The sequence below is a fragment of the Phyllopteryx taeniolatus genome, chromosome 20 (genome assembly GCF_024500385.1).
Source record: "Phyllopteryx taeniolatus isolate TA_2022b chromosome 20, UOR_Ptae_1.2, whole genome shotgun sequence".
NCBI lineage: Eukaryota > Metazoa > Chordata > Actinopteri > Syngnathiformes > Syngnathidae > Phyllopteryx > Phyllopteryx taeniolatus.
Genome location: NC_084521.1, coordinates 1,279,346 through 1,305,607, shown reverse-complemented (window position 1 = coordinate 1,305,607; position 26,262 = coordinate 1,279,346). Strand labels below are relative to the sequence as shown.

General features: G+C 43.0%; 3 protein-coding genes across 10 annotated transcripts in view; 2 read left to right on the top strand and 1 right to left on the bottom strand.

Moving 5' to 3' along the window:
• Positions 1–349: 349 nt before the first annotated feature.
• Positions 350–8,189, top strand: smpx (small muscle protein X-linked). 3 transcript variants are annotated; one of them, XM_061758561.1, is made up of 5 exons: positions 350–441; positions 2,765–2,813; positions 6,294–6,380; positions 6,509–6,670; positions 7,621–8,189. In XM_061758561.1, the coding sequence occupies exons 2-4, from the start codon at positions 2,778–2,780 to the stop codon at positions 6,662–6,664; spliced, it is 279 nt and encodes a 92-aa protein (XP_061614545.1). In that variant the 5' UTR covers positions 350–441; positions 2,765–2,777; the 3' UTR covers positions 6,665–6,670; positions 7,621–8,189. The 3 variants fall into 3 exon arrangements, with proteins under 3 accessions (XP_061614545.1, XP_061614543.1, XP_061614544.1); XM_061758559.1 differs by lacking the exon at positions 350–441 and adding an exon at positions 837–1,012; XM_061758560.1 differs by lacking the exon at positions 350–441 and adding an exon at positions 837–1,012 and having other exon boundaries at positions 7,613–8,189.
• The window catches only part of cnksr2a (connector enhancer of kinase suppressor of Ras 2a), a 47,143-nt gene continuing 24,873 nt past the window's right edge, over positions 3,993–26,262 (bottom strand). For 3 of the 6 annotated variants that reach the window (XM_061758551.1, XM_061758553.1, XM_061758552.1), the window contains 10 exons: positions 25,346–25,521; positions 25,000–25,073; positions 24,847–24,918; positions 24,199–24,266; positions 23,610–23,707; positions 22,338–22,556; positions 21,831–21,972; positions 21,253–21,480; positions 20,138–20,325; positions 13,661–15,979 (listed from right to left, as the gene is read on the bottom strand). In XM_061758551.1, the coding sequence (XP_061614535.1) occupies positions 15,758–15,979; positions 20,138–20,325; positions 21,253–21,480; positions 21,831–21,972; positions 22,338–22,556; positions 23,610–23,707; positions 24,199–24,266; positions 24,847–24,918; positions 25,000–25,073; positions 25,346–25,521 (1,487 nt within the window). In that variant the 3' untranslated portion in view covers positions 13,661–15,757. Of the gene's footprint in view, positions 4,219–13,660; positions 15,980–20,137; positions 20,326–21,252; positions 21,481–21,830; positions 21,973–22,337; positions 22,557–23,609; positions 23,708–24,198; positions 24,267–24,846; positions 24,919–24,999; positions 25,074–25,345; positions 25,522–26,262 lie in introns of those variants that run through there. The other 3 variants (XM_061758554.1, XM_061758555.1, XM_061758556.1) reach the window with 3 other exon arrangements.
• On the top strand, positions 8,558–13,459 carry LOC133470311 (kelch-like protein 34). Its single transcript, XM_061758557.1, has one exon. The coding sequence runs from the start codon at positions 9,663–9,665 to the stop codon at positions 11,439–11,441; it is 1,779 nt and encodes a 592-aa protein (XP_061614541.1). The 5' UTR covers positions 8,558–9,662; the 3' UTR covers positions 11,442–13,459.

The window sequence follows — 26,262 nt, the reverse complement described above, 5'->3', positions numbered from 1 at the left end:
TATGAATGACCTGGCCCATCTACCCATTAAAAAATAAAATGTGGCCGTTGAGCACAAAACTCTGTGTAACTCTTATCTATGGTTGACATACTTTTGTTGCAAAATAAAAATACAAAACTATGCAAAGATGCAAATTCTCTACCTTTCATCCCAATGCTGGCATTCTCTATGAATTGAGTTGCACCATTCAACTTTTTTTTTTTTTTTTGGGTGCACATATGTTATAAGTGAACAATATGTGTGACGTGGCTGGATGTCAGAAAAGGTTAATAAAGGTGCATAAGAAGATCCCAGTCTGCACGCAAACATGCTCAGAAGTCATTCTTCCTTTCCAACACTGGAACTGGAGGAGGAGCTTAGCGTCCCTCTCAGCCAGTCGAGACGGGCGGAAGCAGGTCAGGTAGCCGAAGAGGACCTTAGAGAGAGCAGAGCATCCAGGAGGTAAGAGGACACACACACACCATCCACACACTTTGCTCCATGGATGGCTGGATCAGCATTACACATGTATGTGTGTGTGTGTGTGTGAGCAGATACAGAAGCATGTGTCCTTGCAGAAATAGGCCAGTGCCATTTGAAGCTAAAGAGCATCCTAGCTTGTGTTTCCACGGGGTCCAAGCTGAAATCATAATTTTTGTCAATGGACTCTCTGGTATGGCACTTGTTGTCGCTCATTCACAAGAACAGTTTGCACTCTTTGGGGCTCACAAACCTCAAAGATGAAGTTCAAATACAAGAGCGTGCCGCTATTTGACTATGCGGTGGTCGGTCTTCGAGTGTGTGCGTGTGGATGGAAAGCAGGTCCCTTCTGTGTATCACTCTTCTATTTATAGTGAGAACAAATCCCAGATATGAGAGGAATCCTGCCACCACTTAGAGGCAGGAGGGAAGAGAGAGGAGGTGGAGAGAGAGAGAGCAAGAGAGAGAGAGAGAGAGAAGGGAAGAGATGCGAAGTTAAGAGTCAACTCATACAGTCGGCCGTCGGTCAATACAACTTTGGTGTCGTCGGCAGGTACGTTGTGTCTAGTTTGTGTTGTCTTGTGTGACATCAGTGGCATGTCTTCATGTTCTTTGATGCTTTGGAAATAAACTCGTTTCATTTGGGAGGCAACTCCTTTCAAGGTTTTCATGGGGATTGTTTGAATGTCTGCAGAGGTCAGCTGCCATTCTCACATGTACGTGTGTGTGTCACGTCAAGGGCAGCAGAGTGTGTGATGGGTGTGTATTGTTGTCGCACAAACAGCACCCTGGAAACACCCCCAAAAGCCACATCTTGATAAGCTAAATAGGCCATGGAAGCTTCTACGATTACACGCCACTTGGGCCGGCCAGCTGATGCGTGTGTGTGTGTGTGTGTGTGTGTGTGTGTGCGCGTCTGTGTGTGTGTGAGAGAGGGAGTGAGACAGGAAGTGGATGAAAAAAGGCCGATGATTGAGGGACACTAAACTGGAAACTTTATTAGGCACACCTGCAAAAGCTAGGCGTAAAATCCTACTTTTTCAGATTCAGAATCAAAAATCCTTGTTTCCCCTGTGCTCTGTTATCGTTTGACCATTTGTTTTGCTTTGAAGTTCTATTGCCATTCATTTTTCTTTTTGCCATTTACTGTCACACGAAATATTGTAAAAGCCAATTACATGTTAAAACACCCACATAGCTTTTAAAAAGTGTTTTATATATGTAATGAATATATGCTTTTATTTTTTTTTACTTCGTTTATGGACCTGATAAGGACCCTTAATTGTAAATGATGCATTTATGTTAATGCACTGATACATACTACTTAAAGTTATTAATAGTCACTTTCAATGGACACAATCAATCATATTTGCTTGTTTGTGCAGGTCATCCTAATGTTGTATAAGTCCTCATGTAAAGTAGAAGCTAAAATAATTACTATTTAAAATGTGCCGCATGCCTGAGATGTGGACAAAAGTATTGGTACAGCTACAGGAAGTGATAAGTTAAGAGTTGCTCGCCCTTTTGCAGCTGTGAAAGCTTCCACTCCTTTGGGAAGACTTTGGACAAGATTTTGGGTGTGCGTGCGTGTGTGCGTGTTCTTTCACACCAGTCATCCAAGCGTGCTTTTTTTTGGCCCTTGCTTTGTGCACTGGGAACAGGAAAGGAAGTTCGCTAAACAGTTCCCACAATGTTGAAAGCATACAATTGTCCAAAATTTACAATTACAATTCAGGGACAACTAACAGCTTTAATAAAATCTCTGATTGAATAATTTAGTGATTAAGAGGTTTGCCTCAATACTTTAGTCCACATACATTGTTTCATGCAAATGAGTTAAAATAAAACAATTGTGGTTTGGAGTTCAGACAAGTTTTGTGAAGGAATGTGCGCCAGTGGTTCGCACGTCTTCAATCAAGAAGTTTGGGTTTGAATCTCAGCTCAGGCCTTCCTGTGTGGAGTTTGTATGCATTCCAAAACATGCATATTCGCTTCATGGAAGAATAAACTATGCATATGTGTAAACATGTATGTTTTTAGTCACTATGCGCCCCGTGATTGCATGACGAGCAGTCCAGGGTGTGCCCCACTTCTCTGGGCTAAAGTCTGTTGAAACAAAACTCTTTCATTGTGCCCCTGCCTCTCATCAATGATGCACTCGGCAGTTCCTCCATACCTGCCGCTCTGTGAGGGGTCGCTAGGCAACTGAAACGCTATCCCGGGACGGAGAAAGCCCGTGGAAGCAGAGCAGACGCAGCACTGTCACATAAGCTAAACGTCTGTGTTGTCTCTCTGCTGCCTTCAGGTTAGCGGTGATTATGTCAAAACCTTCATCCAACGTCAAGGCCCTGCAGGTAAAACAAAAAACATAAAACTGCTTGCTGGAGTGTGTGTACGTATGGACAGTGGAACTTTTGTTTATGAATGAGCCGGTTTCCAAACACTTCGGTTTATGCACTACATTCTTGAAGAAAAAAGACCTCGGTTCACATGCTATTGTCGGTTTGTGAGCAGTCTTGGCGTGGGTGTGCGAAAGGCTCAGGCTACATCCCACAATGCAATGCGTAAGCTGCATTGCATTGTGGAATGTTAACGGTCATTTTGGGCTAGCTGTATCAATGAGCGTAAACAGTACTGTACGCAAAAAGGCGAAGGCGTTTCTTCATAATGAAGAATGTTTTCACTTCATTTTATGGCGTACAGATTTTTTTTTAACCACACACCGATAAAAAAAGTAAATATAACTTTGTTCTGAGGCTGGACCGGATTAATTGCATTCCTGTTCATTTCAAAGGGAAACATGACCTTAATTTGCAAATGTTTCGCTTCGCAAATGCAGTCATGCAAAGAATTACATTTCTAAACCAAGGTTCCACTGTACCTTAAAAGTAGGAATTGTGGCCGCAATAAGATTTTAAAAAACATTGTCAAGCTTTTGTGTTTGTCTGGGAAAACACTGATTGAGTATCAGAAAAAAAAAAACTACTGTAAACTTGCAAATAAGAAATAGTAAATTTATTATAGTGTTTATATAATGTAATATATATGCACACACATATATGGTGTATGTATACACTGTATGTCCAGGACCTCATCAGCTGTTGCTAGGCAGATTTAATGCCCTCACACAATCAAAATAAAAATATTGGCATAATTACCGTTTACCTCTCACATAATTAATAAAGTATATCTATTCATCAATCATTCCATCAAAATAGTGTTTTCTGATCATCACATGGTTGACCTCATGACTTGTTGCTAGGCAGATTTTGTGTTCTTGCCTTAAAGCCTAATACAAATATTAGTTTAGTTAAGACACTTAATTTCCCTGATAGGATCAATACCTCGTATAACTCTCTAGCTCGCTAGCTAGGAAAATGACAGCACAATGAAAAATGTCTAGCTTTTTTCACCAGAGCGCCACCTTCTGGATCAGATGGGCAACTTCGCCTTCAGCTTTAAATTGTTTCCTAACGGCGGCTAGGCTAACAGGCTACTAGCAAAATCTCTGTATTCAAAGCAAAGAGGCCGTGTGTGCACATTTAAGTCTTTATTGGTGAAGGCAAGTACACTTCCACACACTGTACATGAGTAGCAACGAGGCTTTTGGAGTTGTAGTGCAGCAGCGTTTCAGCGAGGCAGAGCGTGTATGGCGGCGACTACGTGTTTGGATGGCTCGTCATGGCTTGTCGCCCCGCTTCGCGTCGTTGTGCTCCTTTGGTTGCCTAACCATGAGTCGGTGACTTTTTCCTCTCGGCCCTCAGACAAACAGCATCACAGTAATAACATAAAACATAAATACACTTATAATAATAATGATCATAATAACAAAGGACATTTTCATAAAGTTCCATGAGTGGTTTGCACAACTTATACAAATACTTAAACATGTTTAAAATACAGAATTTCATTCTCAAAACAAAAGGTTTCAAGGCGATATATTATGGAATACGTTGAACCCACGTTATTTGTGTGTTCTGAAATCTCTTGTTAAGATTCACTTTTATTGTTAGGCCTTTTCTTAACACTGTTGATTTGATTCCTTTTTATTTCCCTTTTTTATCACCTATTTACTAACTTCTTCTACTCTTTTATTTGATCATGTTTGAATAAAATGTTCAATAGTTTTTTGTTCGTTGAGTGATTTTACTGTGAAGGACCTTGTAACGCATGGGTGTCAAACTCAAGGCCCGGGGGGCCAGATGCGGCCCGCCACATCATTTTATGTGGCCCGCGAAAGCAAATCATGCTCGTCAACTTCTGTGATTTTTGCTAAAATCTGTACCCAAATTCCAAATTGTCATAATAATAAACAATAATGTTGAGATATTGCATTTTTCTGTTTCTAAACCCTTCTTCTACAGTAACTTAAACAATACTTGAACAAACTATTTTCCTTGTCTTCTGATTTCAAAACAAGTTATCCTTCAATTTGTTGTGTAATGGTAATAACACCCCTGTTGTAACTGTTTTGACAGGTGCTATGTCAATAAAGTTATTATTATTTTTATTATTATTGTCATTATTAGCCCTGCAAGTAATTGACACCCTCCCCAATAGGTTTATAACTGCCTATAGATGCCACAAGATGGTGGCAAAGCACAGCTTTTGTCTCAGTGAAGCTCCTCAGTTCACTTCAACATAGTTTTTGGCACCAAGATCCCAGCAAAGCAATGCTTTTAATGCTTTGGCCTGTGCACAAAAACAGCAAATAGGTGAGATTTACCAGGGAATAATAGAGGATGGGTTAAAAAAAAAAAAAATAGAATATGTGAATTTGCGAATGCCTGTTTGGATTTCTCACAAGGTTTGTATATTGATAGTGGTTGGACGAATTCACATAATAACCATGCCCACAATGAGTTTTCCCACCCATGACAAGCTAGGCTGGAAGAAGAACTGCCACTTTCGAGCAAAAGCTGGATCACACTGTAAGCAGAGCTGCATTGCAATTTGTTGGATGCACAAATTTGATTGCGCGGTGATGTCAACACATTGTCGATGTGTTTGCCGATGTGTCAGTTTCATGCGCCACATACATGGATCGGCACATTAAATGACAAGTGTCATTCGGCGGATTGGTAACGAAGTGCTGCCTCCATGAGGGAAAACAGAGTCCATGCTGACAGGGCAGCCCCCTCAAATCAGGCTAATTTCAGCAAGACAATAGGGTGTGAAAAAAAGCGTGTCTTTTCCTTGAAGCAGAATTTTTTTTTCATGAATTCATAAAAACTTCATGTTTACCAAAACACTTAAATTTAACTTTAAATGACATCACAATAACACGTTAAGATGACTTCAAACCATTTGCTGTAGCTGACTGACATCATCTGAAAAACCTGTTGCCAATAGCAACCCTTAACACCCAATGTAGTTTGCCTTCACTACAGACACAAAGAGCCATTTTCGTGTCCTTTTTAACCAAAACAGTATAATTCATGAATTACATTTATGCTCCGTTACTCTTTGGTTGCACCCGGCAGAATATTAGGCGATGATCGTTAACGGCACGTGGAATTGATTTAAGCAAACATGCTGCCGATGGACTCTTTCTGTCTGGAACATTCTTCCATTCGACTCAAACTAGCAAAGAACAATAACAAAAATCCACGTGAGTCAACCCACGCACGCACACAAACACACACTTTTAACAATGCACACTGTGTACATGTTGACACACATGTGCATATGGGACACACTCATCATGTTTGTGTGTTTTCATACACTAGCTTCTTTTAGGGGCAACACTGGAGGATTGTGGGTCAAGGCGAAGGAGTTTGTGGACACACACACACACCTCTGTTTCTTAATGGCTTGTTCTCGCTGTCCGTCAGGCTAATCTGAACATCCCGATGGGAGCTTTGCGTCCGGGGGCGGGACATCCTGCGAGGAGGAGAGAGGAGACGGGAGACACACACGAGGTGAGACAATGTGATGCAGCGTACGCACAAGCGCACACACACTACTTGGATCTGACCTCCACTGAGGCCTAACAATCCTAAATGTAATCCATCCATCCTGATGTAATCCGATTACATTGCTCCCCCAGGCCCCCTCGCTGACGGAGCAGCCGAGCGACGGCGCACACACGCCGCAGGAGGACAAAAAGACATTGCCGGGCGCCGTCAAGCTGCCGGGCCCGGCCGTCGACCTCTCGGAACTGCAGAACGTCAAGAGCGAACTACGATGGGTCACCAAGGAATAGCAAAAGGTGATCACGTGACGCCAGAGCCTTCAATCCAATCAATTATGCGCCATCAATCAAGGTCGCTGCGAGGACCAAGCCTCATTTAATGACCACTTTCATACGGTTCATTTTCCATGCACATGGAGTATGTTGAACCACTGTATCAAAATTATGAACTATGATACTTTCAAAATGATTTAATAACCTGTCAGATATTCATAAATGGAGAATTCTTCATCAAAATTTTACAGAAAAGGGGATGGATGTTTTTTTTTTATGTTTTACAACACTAATTTTCTGGATAAAAACGTCAACTATCAAAGCATCAAACTGTGATATCCTGTTTTTGTATGTTCATTCTTATGCTGCTTTACTCTTTCACTGTTTCAAGACTCCTCAATACAAACAGTTGCATGTTTCTGCAAATGTGGTGGAAACACAGACAGTTCTCAGAACTGTTTCATTGTCCCATATATATTTTTTCACAGTTCCAAAACATTTTCCTGGCTTTAACACACAAGCAAATCAAAAATGTTGTTTTTGTTTTTTTGTTTTTTTAGAAGACACGAATCCAATCGTCTTAGTGTACACAAACTTTGACATTTGAGACATTTCAAATATCTAAACGGGTCAAATTGGACCCAAAACAGCATGTAAGTAAGGGATTTAGTATGACGCTAAAAAGTGTCTGTGATGCCATCACATGCGGCAGTAACGTTCAGTTCCACACGGGGGCAGTGTGGGCTGTTAACTTGATGGTGTGGGCAGGCGGGGCTGAGTCAGGCGTTATTTATACCTTATAAAAGTGTGTGTGTCACATTTAAGTGCGTGTTTTGGCCCTCTCATGAAACTAAATAAGGTCAGCGGAGTTTTAGAAACACCAGGATCAGTAAACATGTTGCTCAATAAAAAAAAAAAAAGGACCAAAACTGAGCTATTATCTCTATTTTTTTGTTTGTTTTTGAGTCTTTTAGGACTGGGCGTCCGGGTTGCAAGAAAGGATGATGGACACTTTCTGATCACCATGGCGACGCTAGAAGAACTACAATCACATCACAGCATCAACAAACTTTCAGTCGAGGGTGACAGCAAAAATCTGCTTCTTTTGTAGTAGTTTTTTGCTCTAATTTATAATTTAGACATTGATGTGATGCCTTTCAAACGCAGAGACTAACTCAAGTTTTTGAGCCTTTTAAATAGGTGAAGATGAACCACAAAGACATTTTATTCTTCCGGTCTTTCAAAACTATTCAGCAGTCGTCAACATTTTATCTGTAAATGGCCGTCTTTGAGGTCAAACTGTTCGACTTTTGTGTTATTTTTGTGTTGTTGTCATCTGCAGGGGCAATAAATCAACTTAGTTCAATGGCAATCAAATCAAGTCATTGTATTAGCCACTCGGAAAAGTTCTCATCTGCAAACTACAATCACAATAGCAAACATAAAGTGTTACCTTGACTTACAAGTTGATTTGTTCTGTGACATAACTTAATTTACTTGTGTATGAAATCATTTTCCCCCAATAAAATGCATCGAAATGTCATTAATCTGTCCAGTCCCCCCAAAATTCCGCCCCATGGCCCCTTGTGAGTGGTTTCATTTTGTATTTGTGTGTGTTAACTGTTTCTCCCATAAAAAAAAAAAAAAAAAAAAAAGGTTCCACTGTCCCCCCACTTTTTTTCACTTCACTTGTCGTGGCGACGCATCTGAAGCTCACCAAGTCAAATTTTGGCTAACACCACAAAGCAAAACAAGTGACCACATGATGACTCATCACTAAAAAAAACAAACAAAACAAAAAACAAACTTGCAAGTTAAGGTATCACGGCGTTGTTGTATCAAAAACTCCTTGAACAAAGGCAGAAATTTAAATTGAGCTCTTGTTTTCTATCTCGTTAGTGTACATTGTTGTATGTTGCTCATCCTAAACCTACAAATCCACCATGTTTAAGGCCCATCCATCTGTACCTCTCTTAGAAGCACTCTATCCATCATCACTTCACATGCCACACGCGCACACACACACACACACACACACACACACACACACCCACACACACACACAAATATATAGAGAGGGAGCAATGCAGAGCAGCTGTATCTAAGTTTAGCCTCCATCAGGTCAGAGTGCAATGATAACATCCACACGGGACGATCTGACTTTGTGTGGGAACAAAAGAAACGTGATGCAAAGAGGCGTGATGTTTGTTTCCATGTTCAAGTGCAATGAAAACGCACACTTAGAATGTGGGCAGAAGCACACACACACACTCATCTGTGCAGGCGGCATGCATCTATTCAGAGACAATAATCATAAATCACAGACAAATGTAAATGGCAGAGAAGGCTGGAGAGCTTGTAAGTGCGCCACGAGACCAAGTTTGAATGCAGATGACTTGTGTTGTGTACGACTGCGCATCAGGCGGACAGTAGCAAAAACACACACGGCTTTAATGAGCTCCCCATTAATCAAACGCCCATAAACACACTGAAACCCGATAAAGGAACTCTACGGCTGCACCAAAATTAGCGCAAGGGCTTTGCAACCCTTGTCGACATCTTGGCAAATAGGAAAAATGTTTCATGCCTGTTTCAAGCCGAGCCAGAGTCCGACCATGTCAGTGGTTTCTATTCCTGTCACCATGGCGATGAGAGCACAGATAAGTGCCTTGGCCACGGCGCCCTTGGACTCAAGACGGGCAACTGTATTTACCAATGAGTTCATCCACGGGGATAGACACTAAACCCTGCCAGGCTGCCTCTGTGAATGTGTGTGTGTGTGTGTCTGTGTGTGTGGTATTTGGGTGATACTCCCAGCCCGGGCGTAGACCAAAGGGCAGCAGACAAAAAGCACAGGATCACATTCAAAACATCACAAATCAGACAGGAGGTGGTTGGGTGGGTCTGTTTTTGAGGTAGTCATCAGCTGACCTTTCACTGACTATTTGGTATGCATCCCGCTACCATCAGAAGAAGACAATAATACGGAAGGATTGATTGTTTTTTTTTTGGTGGGATGGATAGCTACTCTATCCTCTACAGCTCGTCCCACAGGACAGGGCTGCTCGCCCGATTTCAGCGTCTGCGCTCGGCCGGGAGGATGTGCGACGTGGTGCTGGAGACCGAAGGCGCCTCATTCCCGTGCCACCGGGCCCTTCTGGCCAGCTCCAGTGATTATTTTTGGGCTCTCTTCGGGGAGGCCACAGCGGAGAGATTAGCGTGCCGCGTCAAGCTCCCGGCGCTAACACCTGTAGGCTTAGACGTCGTCTTGGACTTCCTGTACTCCGGCTGGCTCAGGGTGTGCGTCAGAACACTTCCTGATGTTCTGGAGGCGGTGAGGTACCTGCAAGTGGACACGGCTGTTTCCATATGCGAACGCTACATCACGGACAACCTCAGCGCGGAGAACTGCTGCTGCTATGCTAACTTAGCAGAACGCCACGCACTTTCTGACGTGTTGGAAGCCGCCAACTTCACCATCGCCACAGAGATGGCCACTCTGCTGCGGGAAAGACGGGACGATCTTCTGGGCTTGAACATCCAATCACTGATGGTGGTGTTGGAGGCCAAAGAAATTCCGACGGTCAAGGAGGTGGAGCTGGTCAAGCTAGCGCTGGATTGGTTGGGTGAGAACGGGCCCCTCCCACTGCTCCAATCCAACCTGCTGCTAAGCCGACTGCGCTTCGGCTTGGTTGCTCCCGTGGATCTCGCACGCCTCAGCCACGCCATCAAACCCATGGGCACACCTCTGATAAGGAGCCAGGTGACGAGAGCACTGGAGTACCACAGAACAGGTTCGGCAAGGCCAATCCGGCAGAACAAGCAGTCTACGCTCAGGGCAACCAATCGCGTACTACTGGTCGGCGGTTGCTCGAGTCCGGATTGTCCGGAGCAGCAGGTGTTGACGTTTAACCTGAAAACCAGGACCTTTGCACCCCTGACTTCCTGCCTGCCTCTGAGACTGAGAAATCACTGCGTGTGCTCCTTGGGTGGTTTCCTCTTCGTGGTGGGTGGGGAAGTGGTGAGCGAGGCGGACAGGAAGCCGGTCGTTACGGAAACCTCAAACCAGGTGTGGAGGTACGACCCGCGCTTCGAGTGTTGGCAGCAGGTGGAGTCCATGCTGCAGAGGAGGACCAAGTTCACCTGCTGCGCCACCGATGACAGCATCTACGCCATCGGGGGGCAAAAAACACCCGCCGACAGCAACGCACCCGCCGCCACGCTGGCTTCCGTGGAGTTTTACGACTTGGAGGCAGGGGCGTGGAGGAGGGGAGCACCCATGCCCGGGCCGCTCCACGGCCACGCTTGCGCCGTGCTCGAGCAGAACATCTATGTGTCGGGTGGTCTCTCAGACAACAGCGGCGCCCACTTGATCCCGGGCCAGAGCCAGTGCAGAAGGGAAGTTCTGTGCTGGGACCACGTGGGAAGACTCTGGAAGAACGCAGCGCCCATGTCCATCGGGAGGTTCGGACATCGTATGGCGAGCGTCCACGGTTACATCTACGCCCTCCTGGGAATGTACGAGGCCTTCTCCGATATCGAGCGCTACGACCCGGGAGCGGACCACTGGACGCGCCTCAGGCCGCTGATCACCGCCTCGTTCAGCTACGGGATGGCGGCGATGCCAACTGGGAGCGTCCTGGTGTTCGGTGGGAGGAAGTGGAGCGACGGGCAGGAGGTGGTGCTGAAGAGCGTGCTGGAGTACGAACCCAAGAAAGACCAGTGGAGGGAGATCTGTCAGCTACCGAGACCCCTCACGGGAACAGAGTGCACGTTACTGCCGGTGCCTGATTAAACAGCTGGTTCTGTGATATTTTATGCACATTTTGATGCTAATATTAGGAGCTGGCTATTTGAACTAAGCTCCTGTTGGTTTGTTGTCTCAGTCCGGAGTGAAGCTACTGTCGCTGGGAATAAACTGTGCAAATGTAGGCTGTTTTACCCTGATTTTGAAGTGGCTGAAGAAGGCCACAAACACATACCGATAATCAACTGGATTTGAGCACTTTCCCTACCCTTCTGATCAAAGTCAGAAAAGGCATCACTATTAGGTGTCTCTAAAAGACTATCCTGTTGTGTGGGGCATGTTAACAGTGATGTATATGCCTACCAAATATCGAGGCAAATCTGAGCATTACCCTCGTTCCGATCAAAGTCAGCAAAGGCCTGATTATCAGATGTCTCGGAAAGATTATCCTGAGCAATTATCACGTTATGAGAGATTTTTCCTCCCAAATCTGCTCAGAAAACGGTCAGGGCCGACAGTCGTAAATATCAAACCTGTTCAGTATTTATGACAGCAAAACCTTGTGTGAGTGGTCAACCCCGAGTTGGTCGAGCGACAAACTTGGTCATTGTGAAGTGAAACGGAACGGCAGCCAATCAGGAAGCGACCTGAAGCCCGTTCTACTGCCAGACACAAATAGAGGCGCGACTGGTGTCGTGGTAATGTGCCTCACAAGTCATTCACGACGAGAAGAATGACAAGAAGAAGAATTTGCCTCCCGTGTAGCTAACTATTTGCCTAGCTTCTTCTAGGTTTTCTTTTATTACTTCTCTTCCTTCTTTGTATTTCCCAGCAGCCTGGTTGCACTGTGGAACTGTGCTGCCCCTCACAGGTCAGTCTTGATACTACAACAGACCTCTCACATTTCAAGAATCAGTAAAGATGTAAAAAATCGGTATGTGTAACCCCGTGTAAGTCACTAACTGTAGGCCTATTTTTGGACAGGATTTATTGTGCAGTTATAATGCCTGCCCCAACGATGGTCTCAGAGATATGAGTTACAACTAGATTACCCAAATTCAGAGTCAACAGATGTTTTGAAAATGTATTTTGTTTCCTCAGTTGACAAACAGCTAGAAATGTGCACTGCCGCCACCCACAGGACTGGAGTGGAACAGCACAGACACAAAAGGAAAGTGCTTCAATTGTGAGCTTTGACTTTCCCATGCGGGTGGTTAAGTCACGGTGTGGGTTACAATTTGAAATCCAACATTTCTAAAATCGCACAGCGGATCCCCAGTTTAAGCTGGGCCGAGAGGCAGTGGGTATATTTAAAGACAAGGTGAGGACATTTATCAGGAAGCGGACGTCAACAGAGGAGAAAGGTCATGAGGGAAACGCCGGCTGAATTTGTCAGTGAAGGGCATTTAAGTACCGATTATTGATTAAACTTCAGCATAGAAGTAACGTATTTTTTTACTTTTAGTTTCACTATGACCTCTGGCAGCAGGTTGAGGCTGCAGTGTTGTAAAAAAAAAGGGTGAAGCTGCAGTGTGGTAAAAAACAAACCAAAAAAAAACAAGGTTGTGCAGGATATAGAACAATGAAGGTCACGACTCATTGATTGTTTTGAGTTGCCCTCTGAGTACTAAACTCAACAACTTTTTTGCAAAAACCAGTGCAAATACTAACTGTACTCATTGTTTTTCCTTGCATGAACACAAACAAAACAAGTATTGTAGATCCTCATCCAAACTTTATTGATCGCCTGTGTCTTCCAACAGAATGTGCGCATAAATAATAGATTTTTTAAATCATAATTTATAGCTTGAGCATTAAACCATCTTGACACTCCTAAAAAAAAAAAAAAAAAAAAGATAAGAGTACACCAGCCAAGACACAATAAATTGACTGCATCTAGTGCTTTTAAACATAAAACTCTATAATAATAATAAATAATATTGTGTGTATTTACAGCAAGGACATGCTACTAATCACTACAAGCAATGGCGGCATGGAGCGAACGTCCAAGCTCAGCTTTGCGTTCCTCCTGTCACAGTCTCTATGTGTCGGTGTGGAACTTTGTGCTTGCGTGCGCCGTAAAACCCAACAGTCAGATCATTAGGCACACCTGAGATTCAATATACAAGAGCTGCAGATATACTGTAGATAATATAGAAAGGGCATGATGCACTGTTGTTATAAACTACGGCAACCTACTACATTTATAAACAATTAATACACTTTCTTTGTTTCTTTGGCAGACAGCTCTACTATTTGATGTCATAAGATTGTGTAGGTGTGCCTAATGTTCTGCCTGGTGAGAGTACAATTGAATTTTTCATTACATAACATTGATGCTATTTATACATATACAAAGGACGGCTAAGACATTCATCCAGGAAAAATAAGTAGGATACACTCTCCTTTGCAATTAATAGTACACAATGTCACTGTTTACTATGTGTAAAGATTCTACAGGGTGTCCCTAAAGTCTGGACTAAAAGGAAAAACAATTAACTATATAGCTCCACAATATGTAAATATTGTCTTCTTTTTCTGGAGTGTATACTAAAGGAAAAGGTGCACTCAATGAAAATCACTGCTGCGTCTCACTCGATTGGACGTGTAGAGCAAATGTCTTTAAATGGATGACAATGTGGAGCTATTGCATCGGGTTGGCGTGGCTCTTGCACAGCGCAACCAAACTTTGCATCACAAATGTTGCACAGCTACTGAAGGTGTTTCTTTGTTCATATTACAAGTGAGTCAAATGTTGTTGAAAAGATGCATTTAGTGTCCAGACTTAAAGGACACCCTGTACAGCGTAAACCACTCCCTCTGAAGTTTCTACACCTTGAATGAAGAAAACACCAGCTATAAAAACTTTCAAAAAATCTGTGTATCATTCATTCTTTCCATTTGCAATTGACAAGCAAAAATCAAAAGCGACTAATTATTTTATTTGTTTGGACCCCAACAAATCTCGAGGACTTTTTAACACATTCAACACATAAACAGGCCCCAAATCCAATTCTGCTTAGGATCTGGAAAGTCTATTGGCAGGCACTGTGTAAAACCAACCCATTAAATATTCAAATCAAATTCAATTGTGTGGCCCGTTTTTTTATGTTGTATTTTTGATCCGAGCTTAAAATTGAAATTTGAAAAATCATTTTCATTATTTAAATCGTGCAAGTAATTCATGCAGCCCCAAAACAGTTTAGAAATGCCTATAAGTGGAACAAGGTGGCGGCAAAGCACTACTTTCCCATTAGATAGGTCTGTCACCTGTCTAAATGAAGTTCCTCTCCTCACTTCAACATCATGTTCTGGAAAAAAAATTAATGCAAAATGATCAGTTTCTCAGATTTTACTCTTTACGTCTGAGTAAATTGACAATTTTTTTGGTAGTCTATAAACTACTGACATATAAATTCCAAATACAAATACTGTTATTGAAAGCATTCATTTGCATTAAATAAAAAATGGTCAAAATATCAAAAAAAGCTCCAGTGTTTTGGGGGTCTTTTTTTTCCCCCAGAGCTGCAGTTCCTTGGCACCAAGATGCCATAGTAGACACGGCTTTGGCCTAAGCAAAATAAGAGTGAACAGGTGAGTTTTTCACTAAATAATGGAGGATAGGTTGAAGAACAAAAACATCAGAGAATAGGTGAATTCACAAATTACGAATACTTGGAGGGTTTTAAAGGGGCCATATTTGACCTAACTGACTTTTTCTAGTGTTTGGGATGTTACATTGTCTCTATGGCCTCATTGCCTCAGTAAACATGTGAAATGAGAATTAAAATGGTCCACACATTCCTGAGTTACAGATGTTTTTCTGCCGAGAGGCCTGAAATCAGCTCAATGGAATTTCTCGAGCTTATTTGTCACTAGCGAAGATCTCCGCCTACCTCTCCGCTCCCGAGCCAGCGCTGTCGGCGTAACAAACACGTGTGCTCTCACAACCAATCATGGAAAGGGGGCGGTCTTAGCCAAATATGGACAAACCTGATACAAAACTGGGTCAAAGAAAAGTAGCTGTCAGAAAAGCTGTTTTTTCTGGATACTCGTATGACAAAAAGAAGATGTTTTTTTTTAAACGAAATGGACACTTTTATGTCCATATTAGAGAGTCACTCTATGGAAGTCTAAATAGCCAAACTATGGGACCTATAAAATTTAATATGAAAAGAACAAATGATACACGACTCTAAAAGGTGAGTTGTTCCTCTTTTCAACTTGTGCAGAAACGATGACATTCAGGTCTGTCACTCATCTCAGGGCCAGCTGGCAGCCTCACGACATCACTTTCCTGCTAAGCAAACGCTCCGTGACGGCCATTCTTCTGCTGGATGACCTCACTTTTGCGTGCGTGTGCATCAGACGTGTGTCTCAATATAAGAGTGCGTGTGGGAGAGCGAGGGGGTCAAGGGTGGCCCTGGCTCGGGCTCTGGTTCGGGTTCGGGTTCGGGCTCGTCGGCCTCGTTTGGCATCTGCGAGAAGAGCTCCTGATAAGCTCGCTTCCACTCCTGGAACTCTGCGGACGACAGCTGGGGGTGGGCCAACAACCTGTCAATCAGCGCTAGCTCCCCCTCTCTGTCCTACGCACAAACACAGCGGAATCACTTCATTTATTTTTGAGCGTTCTTACGAAGCGCTTCACGTTTAAAACGAAGACACACGGAAAGCAAGACAGACACTGCAGGGCCATACACAAAGTTTGAGGACGTCTGTTTGTAGTGCTGGGTCAAAAATCTGTATTCCTTTTGAACACAATCCAACCCTGTGCATCTTGTCAGTGACCTATGAAATACTTCAGACATTTAAAGGGGACATGAAATGTACTTTTTAATAGCTTGTTTAAAAATAGTCTCTGGAGCGTCTGCGCACCAATCATGACGCAAGTAAATCTTTTGAGAGCTGCCAGTTTCTGAAAAGGTGCCGGTGAGCGAGCCCATCTCAACAAGTGGGACTAATTTATCAAATAACTGCCCCCACAAAGTTTCTCCGTCCATGACTTGGAGGCTACGCTGGGTGAAGATTTTCTAATTTCAAGCGACAGACTGACTACACTGTGTGAAACACTGTCGTGTCGAGGCTTATGTGAGGGTGGCATGGTGGTATGTGTTTGGCAATGTGTCCGCTGCATGCGCCACATCCAAAGATGTGCACGCACTGGAAAAAGTGACATTCTCAAAACTGAAAAAAAAGACATTTTGTCCCTAAAATAAATGAATAAATTTGCCATTAATTGACTTGATAAAATTCTTTAAAAAAAGATCTTGTATCTTAAACCAAGTGGTTTTTGTTTTGCTGAAAATTTAGAAAAAAGTGAAAACTGTCTTTAAAAAGGTACAGTAAGATGTTTTCACGAGAAATAATATAAATTCACTAGACAAGATTTTGCATTTTTATAGTGCAGTAATTAAGTGTAGGAAGTGTTACCTCCACAACTGAAAAGGCTGTTATTCATATCTTCATGGGTGCTCGCTTTTTTTCCCCCCTCATACAGCGGGCTCTCTGAAAAGTCGCAACACCCTACATCAACCCTTGGTCGCCATGGTAACAGGGTTGGGTTTAGGGTTTGCCATTGGCCCAGAGGTATATGGGCCAGGGAATACAGTGGCTCACTTGCATGAGACAAAGTCACTTCAATTGTGAAAAAAATCCCTACTGTAATGTGTCTTCTTAAAGGGTGTATTGCGCTGTCGGAGCAAGAACCATGCGGATTTTTGGAGTGATAACTATACATTTCCTGGAGGGGAGTAGCATGAGCCAAGGAAGGAGCCATTACATTTTGGGCGACTCGAAAAAGCAGACGAAAGCCTTATGTCATCACAAGAACTCTGATGCGCTCTGCTCATCTGGAGTGGAACGTTATTGATCTAGAACTGTTTCAATTAAAGTCAGATTGTGCTGAGTTTTCTTGTACAGTTGCATTTGTACTTAAATGCCTTGCCTGTTTCCACGGCAACTGGAGCATACTGTATCAGCGGCTGCCTCAACAACGCAGATTTCCGAACTGATCCACAACAACTCGTCCATTTGGAAGATACCCAGGAAGACTTTGGTGTGCTTGAACAAAAATTAGGCTTTACACGATCAGGATTTTTGGGGCCGATCACCGATAACCGATCAGCAAGTTTAAAAAAACGATAACCGATTACCGATCCGATCACAAGATGGAGCAATATGTCCATTTACATGACTTGTTCCTTTATTGTATATACTTGTGTACTGTATATTGAGTACTGTATTCATCCAGCTATCCATTTTCTGCACCGCTTATCCTCACTAGGTTCACGGGCGTGCTGGAGCCCATCCCAGCTCAAAATTATTCTCGAGCATTTTAGACAAAAGTTAAAATATCAATGACCTCTAGGGGGCATTCAAGGATTGGCCACTGACATAAATTTAGGTCAGATCAACATTACAAGGTGACAGAAATAATGGGTGCTAACGTACTGTGATTAAAATACTTTATTGCAATTAAACTTAACTTGAATAAATACTGTTAATGACATGCTTACTCTAACTTTCTCACTGTCTCGGCTATATAGACAGGTGTTGTGCAGAGTTTGCGTCCGTTTGGCTTTTCTTTTTTTTTGTTTTTTTGATTCCCCGCTGCATTGCTTGAACGTGGCACGCTCCTCCTTGTGTAAATTTTTGAGGTGCCCGATCAAATTTGTGTTGAAGCATTTAGATGATGTTCCACACAACGTACTTCAGTTGTGCACAGACTGCAAATAATTTACGTGTTGTTTGTATGAGACACCGCATAATAGTCCCACACCGATGACGTGTTTTTTAATGAAAAGATTGAAAAAAAACTTTATTGGCCATCAGATAGTTACAGTACTGGGCCACAAGACACGTGACAAGGCTAAAAATAAACTAGCTTTTGGATTCATAGGCAACGGCGATGCGGAGTTAAATGTCTTGTGCGGAGCCGATCGATGACGTTATTGATCGGATCAGCGAATTATGAAACCAAAGCCGATCAGCCTAAAATGCTAATTATCGACCGATACCAATCGCACCGATCAGATCGGCGTAAAGTCTAACAAAAATAGAAATAATTCACCGGAGCAGACCTCCCCAAACTCAGTCTACAGCGGCACCTTGACACACGAGCTTAATTCGTTCTGAGACCATGCCCATATGCCATTAATCCGTTCTAGACCCCCAAAAAACACCAACAACCTGTTTTTTAACAAAGAAAAACAGCACTGTAGTATCGTCCGATATCAAATCATAAAGTAATAACATAATAAATTTGAACGTCCTTGGTTGACGTTATAGCCCTTATTAACCCTGTCTGTTTACGTACCGGACTACGCTTGTACTGCTTTGTCAAGTTGACTACACGCTCACCTCGCTCATGTTGTTCTATGATTTCAAGCTTTAATTTATTAGACGCTATCCATCAGCACAAATTTTTTTTTAGGACCTATGATTATAATTTTAAGAAATTATAAAGAACAGAAAATGCAAGCACAAAACAAAACAGATACCTCTACTTTCAAAGCGAGGTAAGTGAAGTGCTAGTAGCCAGATGTTGTGGAGTTTGCTGCCGCCATCTGGTGGCAAGTCAAATTTTCGACAAAAAAATAAATAAATAAAAATCAACCCGGCGACGGCTCGAAAAATGGAAAATCTCATAATTTGGGGCACTCGTAATTCAAGGTACCACTGTATTCCCTTTAAGCAGAGACACCAAACAGGGGAGAAACATGGAGCCCTCCCCAACGTCCCATCCCGGACACAACCACAGCCAAAGCCACACACACATCCTTAAGCCACAAGACCAACGAGCAAAGCTGCTTCAACCCAGACACAAAAGCATCAACGGCGCCAACATGAGCACAAGATCGAGCACCAAGGCCAGGACTGGCGACACACACTGAGACAGTAACGCTACTCAAGATAACCAGACAGACTTTCACAGCGCGTGTTCATGACACACCATTAAATGCAAGCACATCTTGTCGGTCTTCAAGACAGCTGGCCAGTGAAAATGGTCATTTTGAAAAAGGACACCCCAGCACAGCAAAATGAATCACTTGAAATTCTCATTTAGGGATGCAACTGAATTGCCTTGAAGAATAGACGATATAGTGTAACGGCAATATTGTGTATGTGAATGCACCGTATACAATGTAAATCTGTCATTTATTTGGACTCCCAATAGATGGCCACTTTTAATAAACAATGAAATCGTGATTTCTTGTGTAATTGATTTGCTAATCATTGCAAACTACTGTAGGTTTGTATTTATGTTAAATGTTTAATATTTACAAAGTGGGTTGAATACTAATCTGTATATTATCAACCTTTTATCAGGCATGGTACTATTTTTTTTAACAACGTGCAAAGAAAACTGTGACTAAAGTATAATCAATGCTAAAAATAATGATGATTTCTTAACTATAATTTTATTATTTGTAAATTTTAAATTAAAAAAAACAAAATAAGACCTGTAATATTCTTTGCATTCAACATTGTTGCCTTTTTTCACAAAAATTGCTTTTTAAAAATGTATTCAATAATTGTTTTAATTCTTTTTTTTAATTTACTGATCATGTAAAGGCTCAGTCGGCCAGAGTAAAGAAGGGAGTGTAGCGGGCTATATTTTGCCAACTCTTCACTTAAAGTGTCCTTGATTTTATACAGTATTCTGTTTTATCTCAAATGTCGCTTAATCTTAAATCAAAATGGACGCATTGTCGTCCCTTGTGTGCAGCGGCGCGCGCGCCAACCTTCACCGTGGAGCTCAGGATGCGGAGACGGTGCAGACGGTCGTTGAGCTGCGGGTCGGCAGTCCGCCGCAGGAAGGACTGCCTGAACTCGGACTGACCTTTGGCCTCGGACGCCCGGCCGAGCGGACACACGCCGCTCTGCTCGCATGCGCGGAACAGGTCGCCCAGTGACGCTCCCTCGCTGCCACCTGAGGGCACAAACAACATTGGCAATTTTGGTCCAGAATCCGCCCCCCCCACCCACCCACAAAAATCTGATTTCCATTTTTAAATCACTCACTAGGCCACGTCCCTGCAATTCAACCCAAGAATACTTTGCTGTTCTTACTAGGGGTGGGCGAGTACCAATATCGAGGATAAGTATTGGGCCAATACAGATACCTCATTTCAAGGTATTGGGTACTCGTAAAAGCTGCCGATAACAGCCACCATTAGATACTTAAGGCAAAAAATAAATCTGAGCTTGAGTAACTCCTCCTCACCAGTAGTTGGCGCCACACTGAGGCGGTTTGACATATCAGCGAATCATCATGTACATACATCAGAAAGAAACAGAAGACTTTGTTCACATTTATATGTCATTGTGTTAATTTATTTTTTTTGTGGGTCGCGGGCGTGCTGGCGCTGATCCCAGCTATCTTCGGGCGAGAGGCGGGGTAAATAAACCGATCATAAACTGATCGCCAGGCAATCGCAAGGCACATACAGACAAACAATCATTCACACTCACATTTAGACCTGCGGGTAATTTAGAGTCTTCAATCAACCTACCATGCATGTTTTTGGAATGCGGGAGGAAACCGGAGTACCCGGAGAAAACCCACGCACGCATGGGGAGATCATGCAAACTCCACAGGGCGGCCGGATTTCAACCCGCAACTTCAGAACTGTGAGGCAGATGTGCTAACCAGTCCCTCACCGTGCCACCCAAGAGAAAAACACATCCTAAAAATCTATTTCAATTAATGTATAAAATTACTATTAGTTGCCCAGCCATGGTTACCATGGTTACTGAGGATTCTTTAAATATAACTGACATGGCCGCTCTCACCTACCAAGCTTGCGCCCACGTTATCAAACATCTGTGTGCTAATGTGTGCGTGTGTCACACTTACTGCTGTGTGTGTGCTGCTCCTCCCTGGCGGGCGGCGCCAGCAGCATGTGTAGGTTGCCGTCACGCGGCAGCGTGAAGCTGCGGGGTTTCCCTCCTTGCGTTGCCATAGGAATCAGCCTCTGCATCGCCACGGGCAACGGTACATTCCTCGGCGCGGGGAGCGTGTAAACGGCCCCTGCCGACATCGGCGTCGAGACGGCCGGACTCGGCTCGGCGAAGACGGCGTCCTCTGAAAAAAGAAAGATATCAGATTCATTTTTAAGGGGGACATTTTATGGAAAATGTAACTTGTAAATGACTTTTGTATACAAATAGTGCCTGTGAAATTAAATAATCAAGTAAATGTTTTGTTATCTGCCTATTTCTGAAAATGTGTCTGTGAGGGAGCTGTCATGAATTTTGCTGAATTGTAATGAAGCAGTGGGGATAACCTACATAATAACCGCAGTTAGGCTGGGCAAAACAAACCAAAAGTGGTACTCTGCTTTCACGAAAATGCTGGAGAACTGTTTCAAATTGTGAAACAAATGGCAAAACTGCTTATATGAAGTTAAAAAAATAGAAATTATCTGCCATTACCGAGCGGTCCCGTCTGAAGGTAGTGCAGTCCGGCTTCCGTCAGCGGCGTCTCGATCAAGTCCTGCCAGGAGCGTCTCTGAGACGAGGACGACCGGCCAGGGGAGCCGGTCTCGCTGCTTCCTCCTGCGGGACTGGAGCGGTACTGTGGGGAAGGGTCCAATCAAGCCTCAACTTTGAGAGACAAAATCTTGTACATAAATGTATTCAAGCTGGAATCTCGTGATTTATAGACCTTTTCAGCACGACGTCACACTTGCTTACGGGTGCGAAAGACCAAACCCTTCCATGAAGGGAGATCACTTACAATTGTTTATAAACATTATGAAATGATCTACAGCATAGAAATTACAATATATAAAAGTAATTGTGATGCCAGTGGAATGAGTGTAATTATTGCCAATTAGGGCAAATCCATTTAAGTGTCACACTGTGTAAAAATGTGACATCTCAGCCTAAAAGCAAATAGTTATAGCAATTAAAAGATAAAATGACTTTTACTCGTCATACCTCCACAGGGTCACATCTGTACGGCACGTCGCTGCTGTTGCTGCCACCCAGCCTCCTGCCGCTGTGAATGGTGCCACCCCCCAAAGGGCCGGGGTGGTACTGCGGCTCGGCTGCCGCGGCGGAAGACTCGCCGCAAAGGAAGTCCTCCTGGGACGAGCGGGAACGGGACGTCTCGGTGGAAGACAGTCGCGTCGTCCGGCCTTCCAAGTAAGCGCTCATCTAGAAGGAGATTGGTTTGTAGTTAGAGATAGACGGATTTTTCTTTCAGGGTGCATACCGATACCGATTATTAGTGGTCAAGGAGGCGGATACTTGAAGTTGATATTCATTTGCATAAAAGGGAAAACATTGGCGTCAAAATTTTGACTAATACAAACTCCAACATTTAAATGTCTTTAAAAATATGTTTATTATACAGCTTTTCAGATTTGCAACATGTTAAAGTTTTGCAACATGTTAAAGTTGTTTTTTGTCTTATACAATAGACATCTTTGTTTTTAAATTATAACACAAAGTTCAAGGAGCTCCCAGACTCAGTAACATGCCTTATAAAGTTCCATAAAATAAATAGCTCCCTAAAGTTTGCGAGAGTAAATAAAGTTTTCCAAAATTTCAATATAACTGAAATGTTAATCTTTCACTTATCTTTGTTTTAAGTTCAAACAAAAAAAGAAAAGTGAAAAGAGTTCCCAGGGTCAGCAGCATCTCTGATAAAGATAAAGAACTGAAAATTCAAATAAATAAATAGTTCCCTGAAGTTTACTTTCTTTAAAATTTCTTTATTATCAGCTGTCAGATTTTTTACAAAAAAAAAAGGCTGATGCTAATGTTCGTCGAAATGTCAAATATCTGCGCCGATAATCGGTGACCGATAATCAGCCTGTCCCTATTTGTAATTGCCTATAAATGCCAAAAGAAACCAGCAAAGCACAACTTGTGTCCAAACCACTTAACTTACTTTAGCATACTTTCTTTTTGTGTTCAGGGAGGGGTAAAACTACAAAAAGATGTTTTTGTAAATCGTCTGTTTATTTTGCGGGTTAGGCTGCCTCGTGACAATTGGGGGTTCACCTTATAGGGGCCTTAAAAAAACTACTCTTCATGGTCGCTAAATGTGGGTCAACCAGTTCCAAAAGAGCAAATTTAGCTCAGCACACTGGCTGCAGGTCAAATGAGCTAACTTTGAAATGTGAACATGGGTTGCAGAAGAACAGCCCCGCATAACTTGGCCTCCTCGGCTGGTCCCGCGTTTCGTCCGGCAGTGTGACTCACCGACGGGGGCCGCGGGTAGGTATCGTATGGAGGCGGGGGGCTGTCCTGTTTGGGGCTGGAGGTGGCGTCATCCTCGTGCTCGCTCTCGCTCCAGTAATCTGCAGGAAACCCAGACACATCATGTTAGACGACGCCACAATGCAGGTGTGCAATTGGACTTTCAGGTCGCGATTCAATGAAAGGCCTGAAAACCTTTTGAAATTGTTCGGATGTGTTTTTAATTGCTCCACATTCAAATGAAAAGTGAAGGGAAAGTGAAAGTGTTGCACCTCCTGCCATCTTGTGGCTGCACTGATAACTGAAAGGATCACTTTGTGAATATGAAAATAATTTCTTGTTGGCAGCACAGTGGACTTGTGGTTAACGTGTTTTCGGAGGTTTGAATCTCCTTCCTGTATGAATTTTCTCTCTGCGCTTACGGGGATTTTTTTCCACACATTCCAAAAACAATAATGTCAGGTTAAATGAAGACTCAAAATTGCATTCTTTAGATAGCACTTCACTCCTGTGTTAGTATAGATTAATAATAGAGTGCAGCCCTCAGAAAGTGAGGATAATGTACCGCATCCCTTTATGAATGCAGGCTCACCCTGCTCTTGGCGAAGCCTTTCTCGCTCTGCGTAGCCCACAGCAGCCATGTTGAGTCGACTCAGCCATCTGACAGGTCAGAGGGAGAAAAGTGTTTAAGTTGAAAACACACAACCAGAAGATGACATATTTTATAATGTTTGTAAACAACAGCCACGTGATACTTCCAGGCGGCAGAAATGTGATTGACTACCATTGACCTGAACTGATATGATATTCCTTTCAGTGTCAAAAAAAAGTATGTTTGTGCCATTAATCCAAGAAACAGAAAAGTCACTGAATCAGCCAGTCCCTCAATGATCGTGTTAACTTTGAATTTCTAGCACGTCTATTTTGGAATCAATCTACCTGCTGAAATTAAATTTACGGCCGGCGGTCTGTCTCGCTTGAAGGCAATTTACCTCACGTAAAATCTTCTTTTTGACGAACACTTCAAACTACTAAGGCTAAAAGCATCATTCAAGCCATTTAGCGTTATTTCGCAAACACCCAGATTGGTCAAATGACAAGGAAGAGTTTGTGTACTAGTCGTGTCACTGCAGAAAGCTTTGGATTTTGCCACCAAGGAGAATGTGTGACATCATGGTGAAACGGTCCATTCATGGCATTATCGACAAAGACGTCAGTTGCGGCAGATTTTGAAGCGTACCTGTTCATGTCGTCCACGCCATCGGCTGCAAAGAAGAAGCTCTTGACCTTGGGGTGGCAGGCTTTGAATGCACTGGACGGAACATTTACAATATGCACCGTGAGACACGCACAGATTTATACATTTACATAAAGTCCTTTGTTGTTCACTTACTACTTCTTTCGGCATTCACTGGCACGATCGATTTTAAATTCTGGAAGACTGACAAAGCCCTCCGCTTTCTCATCCTGTACACAAGAGATGATTCCTAATGAGATGACGGGGAGACCACAAACCTCAAATATACACACACACAAAATTCCACCTTAAAAACGTATGTTTTATTTGTCTTTTTTTTCATCACAGTTCTAAACTTGCTGCAGACTTTTCAGGACACATCCCAAGTGTAACATTTGAGCAAAAGGTGTGCCTACAGTGCCTCGGAGCGCTTTTCAAACAACCTGCACTGCTCCCATTAAGATGCAGCAAAAGCCCCATAGTGATAATAACGCAGTAATACCTCTTCGTTGATGTACCAGTACAGGCAGTTGTCCTTCAGAACAAACCAGTACTTCTTCCATTTATGAGAAAAGTAACCCTTGGCATCTCTCTTGCGCCACAACCAGCCCTCGCAGTCGCCACGGCCCAGCGCCTTGCAGGAAACACGCCGGCGACTCAGGCCGGCCAAACTTCGCCCTGAACAACACGGACAAATTCTGCTTGTGAGGGTTACAGATGATCAGTGGTGGAAAGTAAAAACATCTACTGAAGAAACATAAGAAAAATACTTTGTTAGAGTCTTTTTCTGACTTTCTGTCTTTTTAACTTTCAATACCTACATTTGAAAACAGATGTCTGCACAACACTTTCTTTTTTCAACTTCCTATCTGTACTTACACTTAAGTACAGCATGTGAGTACTTTTGCCACCTCTGCAGATGATGCATATCATCTGGCTTGTTTTAACAAGATAATTTGCAATTTCAAACACTAGAGAGCAGAAATGTCCTTGCTAAATGTACAAATACTGGCTGGCAGCAGTTCAGCCTCCGGGTTTGACAAAACCACTGCACTGCAGTAAGCTAAGGGGAGTTTCATATATAGAGGGGGAAAAATGCTTTTCTGCTGCTGTAAGATTTGAGAAACATTTTTCACAGCAGGCTCCTCATTAGGGCCTGCACGGGACACAGGTCCATTATATTCCATTTATTTCAGTGCAAAGAGCAGATCGCACGATTGCTGAAAATAGGCAAAAATAACTAGCTTGTAATGCGTTTATTCAGCATAAAGTGCACTCAAGGGCCACAACAGTAGGTGCAAAAGCTATTGGGTTTCAACAACGGAAGAACAAGTGCTTCACACAGACGATAATGCTTCAGTTTGTTATATTATTTTTAACGACATGTTTGTTATTGTAGTTGCAGAACATCATCTTTTT

What these genes read in the sequence shown, in the direction of transcription:
- smpx (XM_061758559.1), top strand. Translation starts at nt 852, where the DNA reads ATGAGAGGAATCCTGCCACCACTTAGAGGCAGGAGGGAAGAGAGAGGA. An exon ending in CCAACGTCAAGGCCCTGCAG is followed by an intron (nt 2,814 to 6,293) that starts GTAAAACAAAAA and finishes GCTGTCCGTCAG; the next exon opens with GCTAATCTGAACATCCCGAT. An exon ending in AGACGGGAGACACACACGAG is followed by an intron (nt 6,381 to 6,508) that starts GTGAGACAATGT and finishes TTGCTCCCCCAG; the next exon opens with GCCCCCTCGCTGACGGAGCA.
- LOC133470311 (XM_061758557.1), top strand. Translation starts at nt 9,663, where the DNA reads ATGGATAGCTACTCTATCCTCTACAGCTCGTCCCACAGGACAGGGCTG.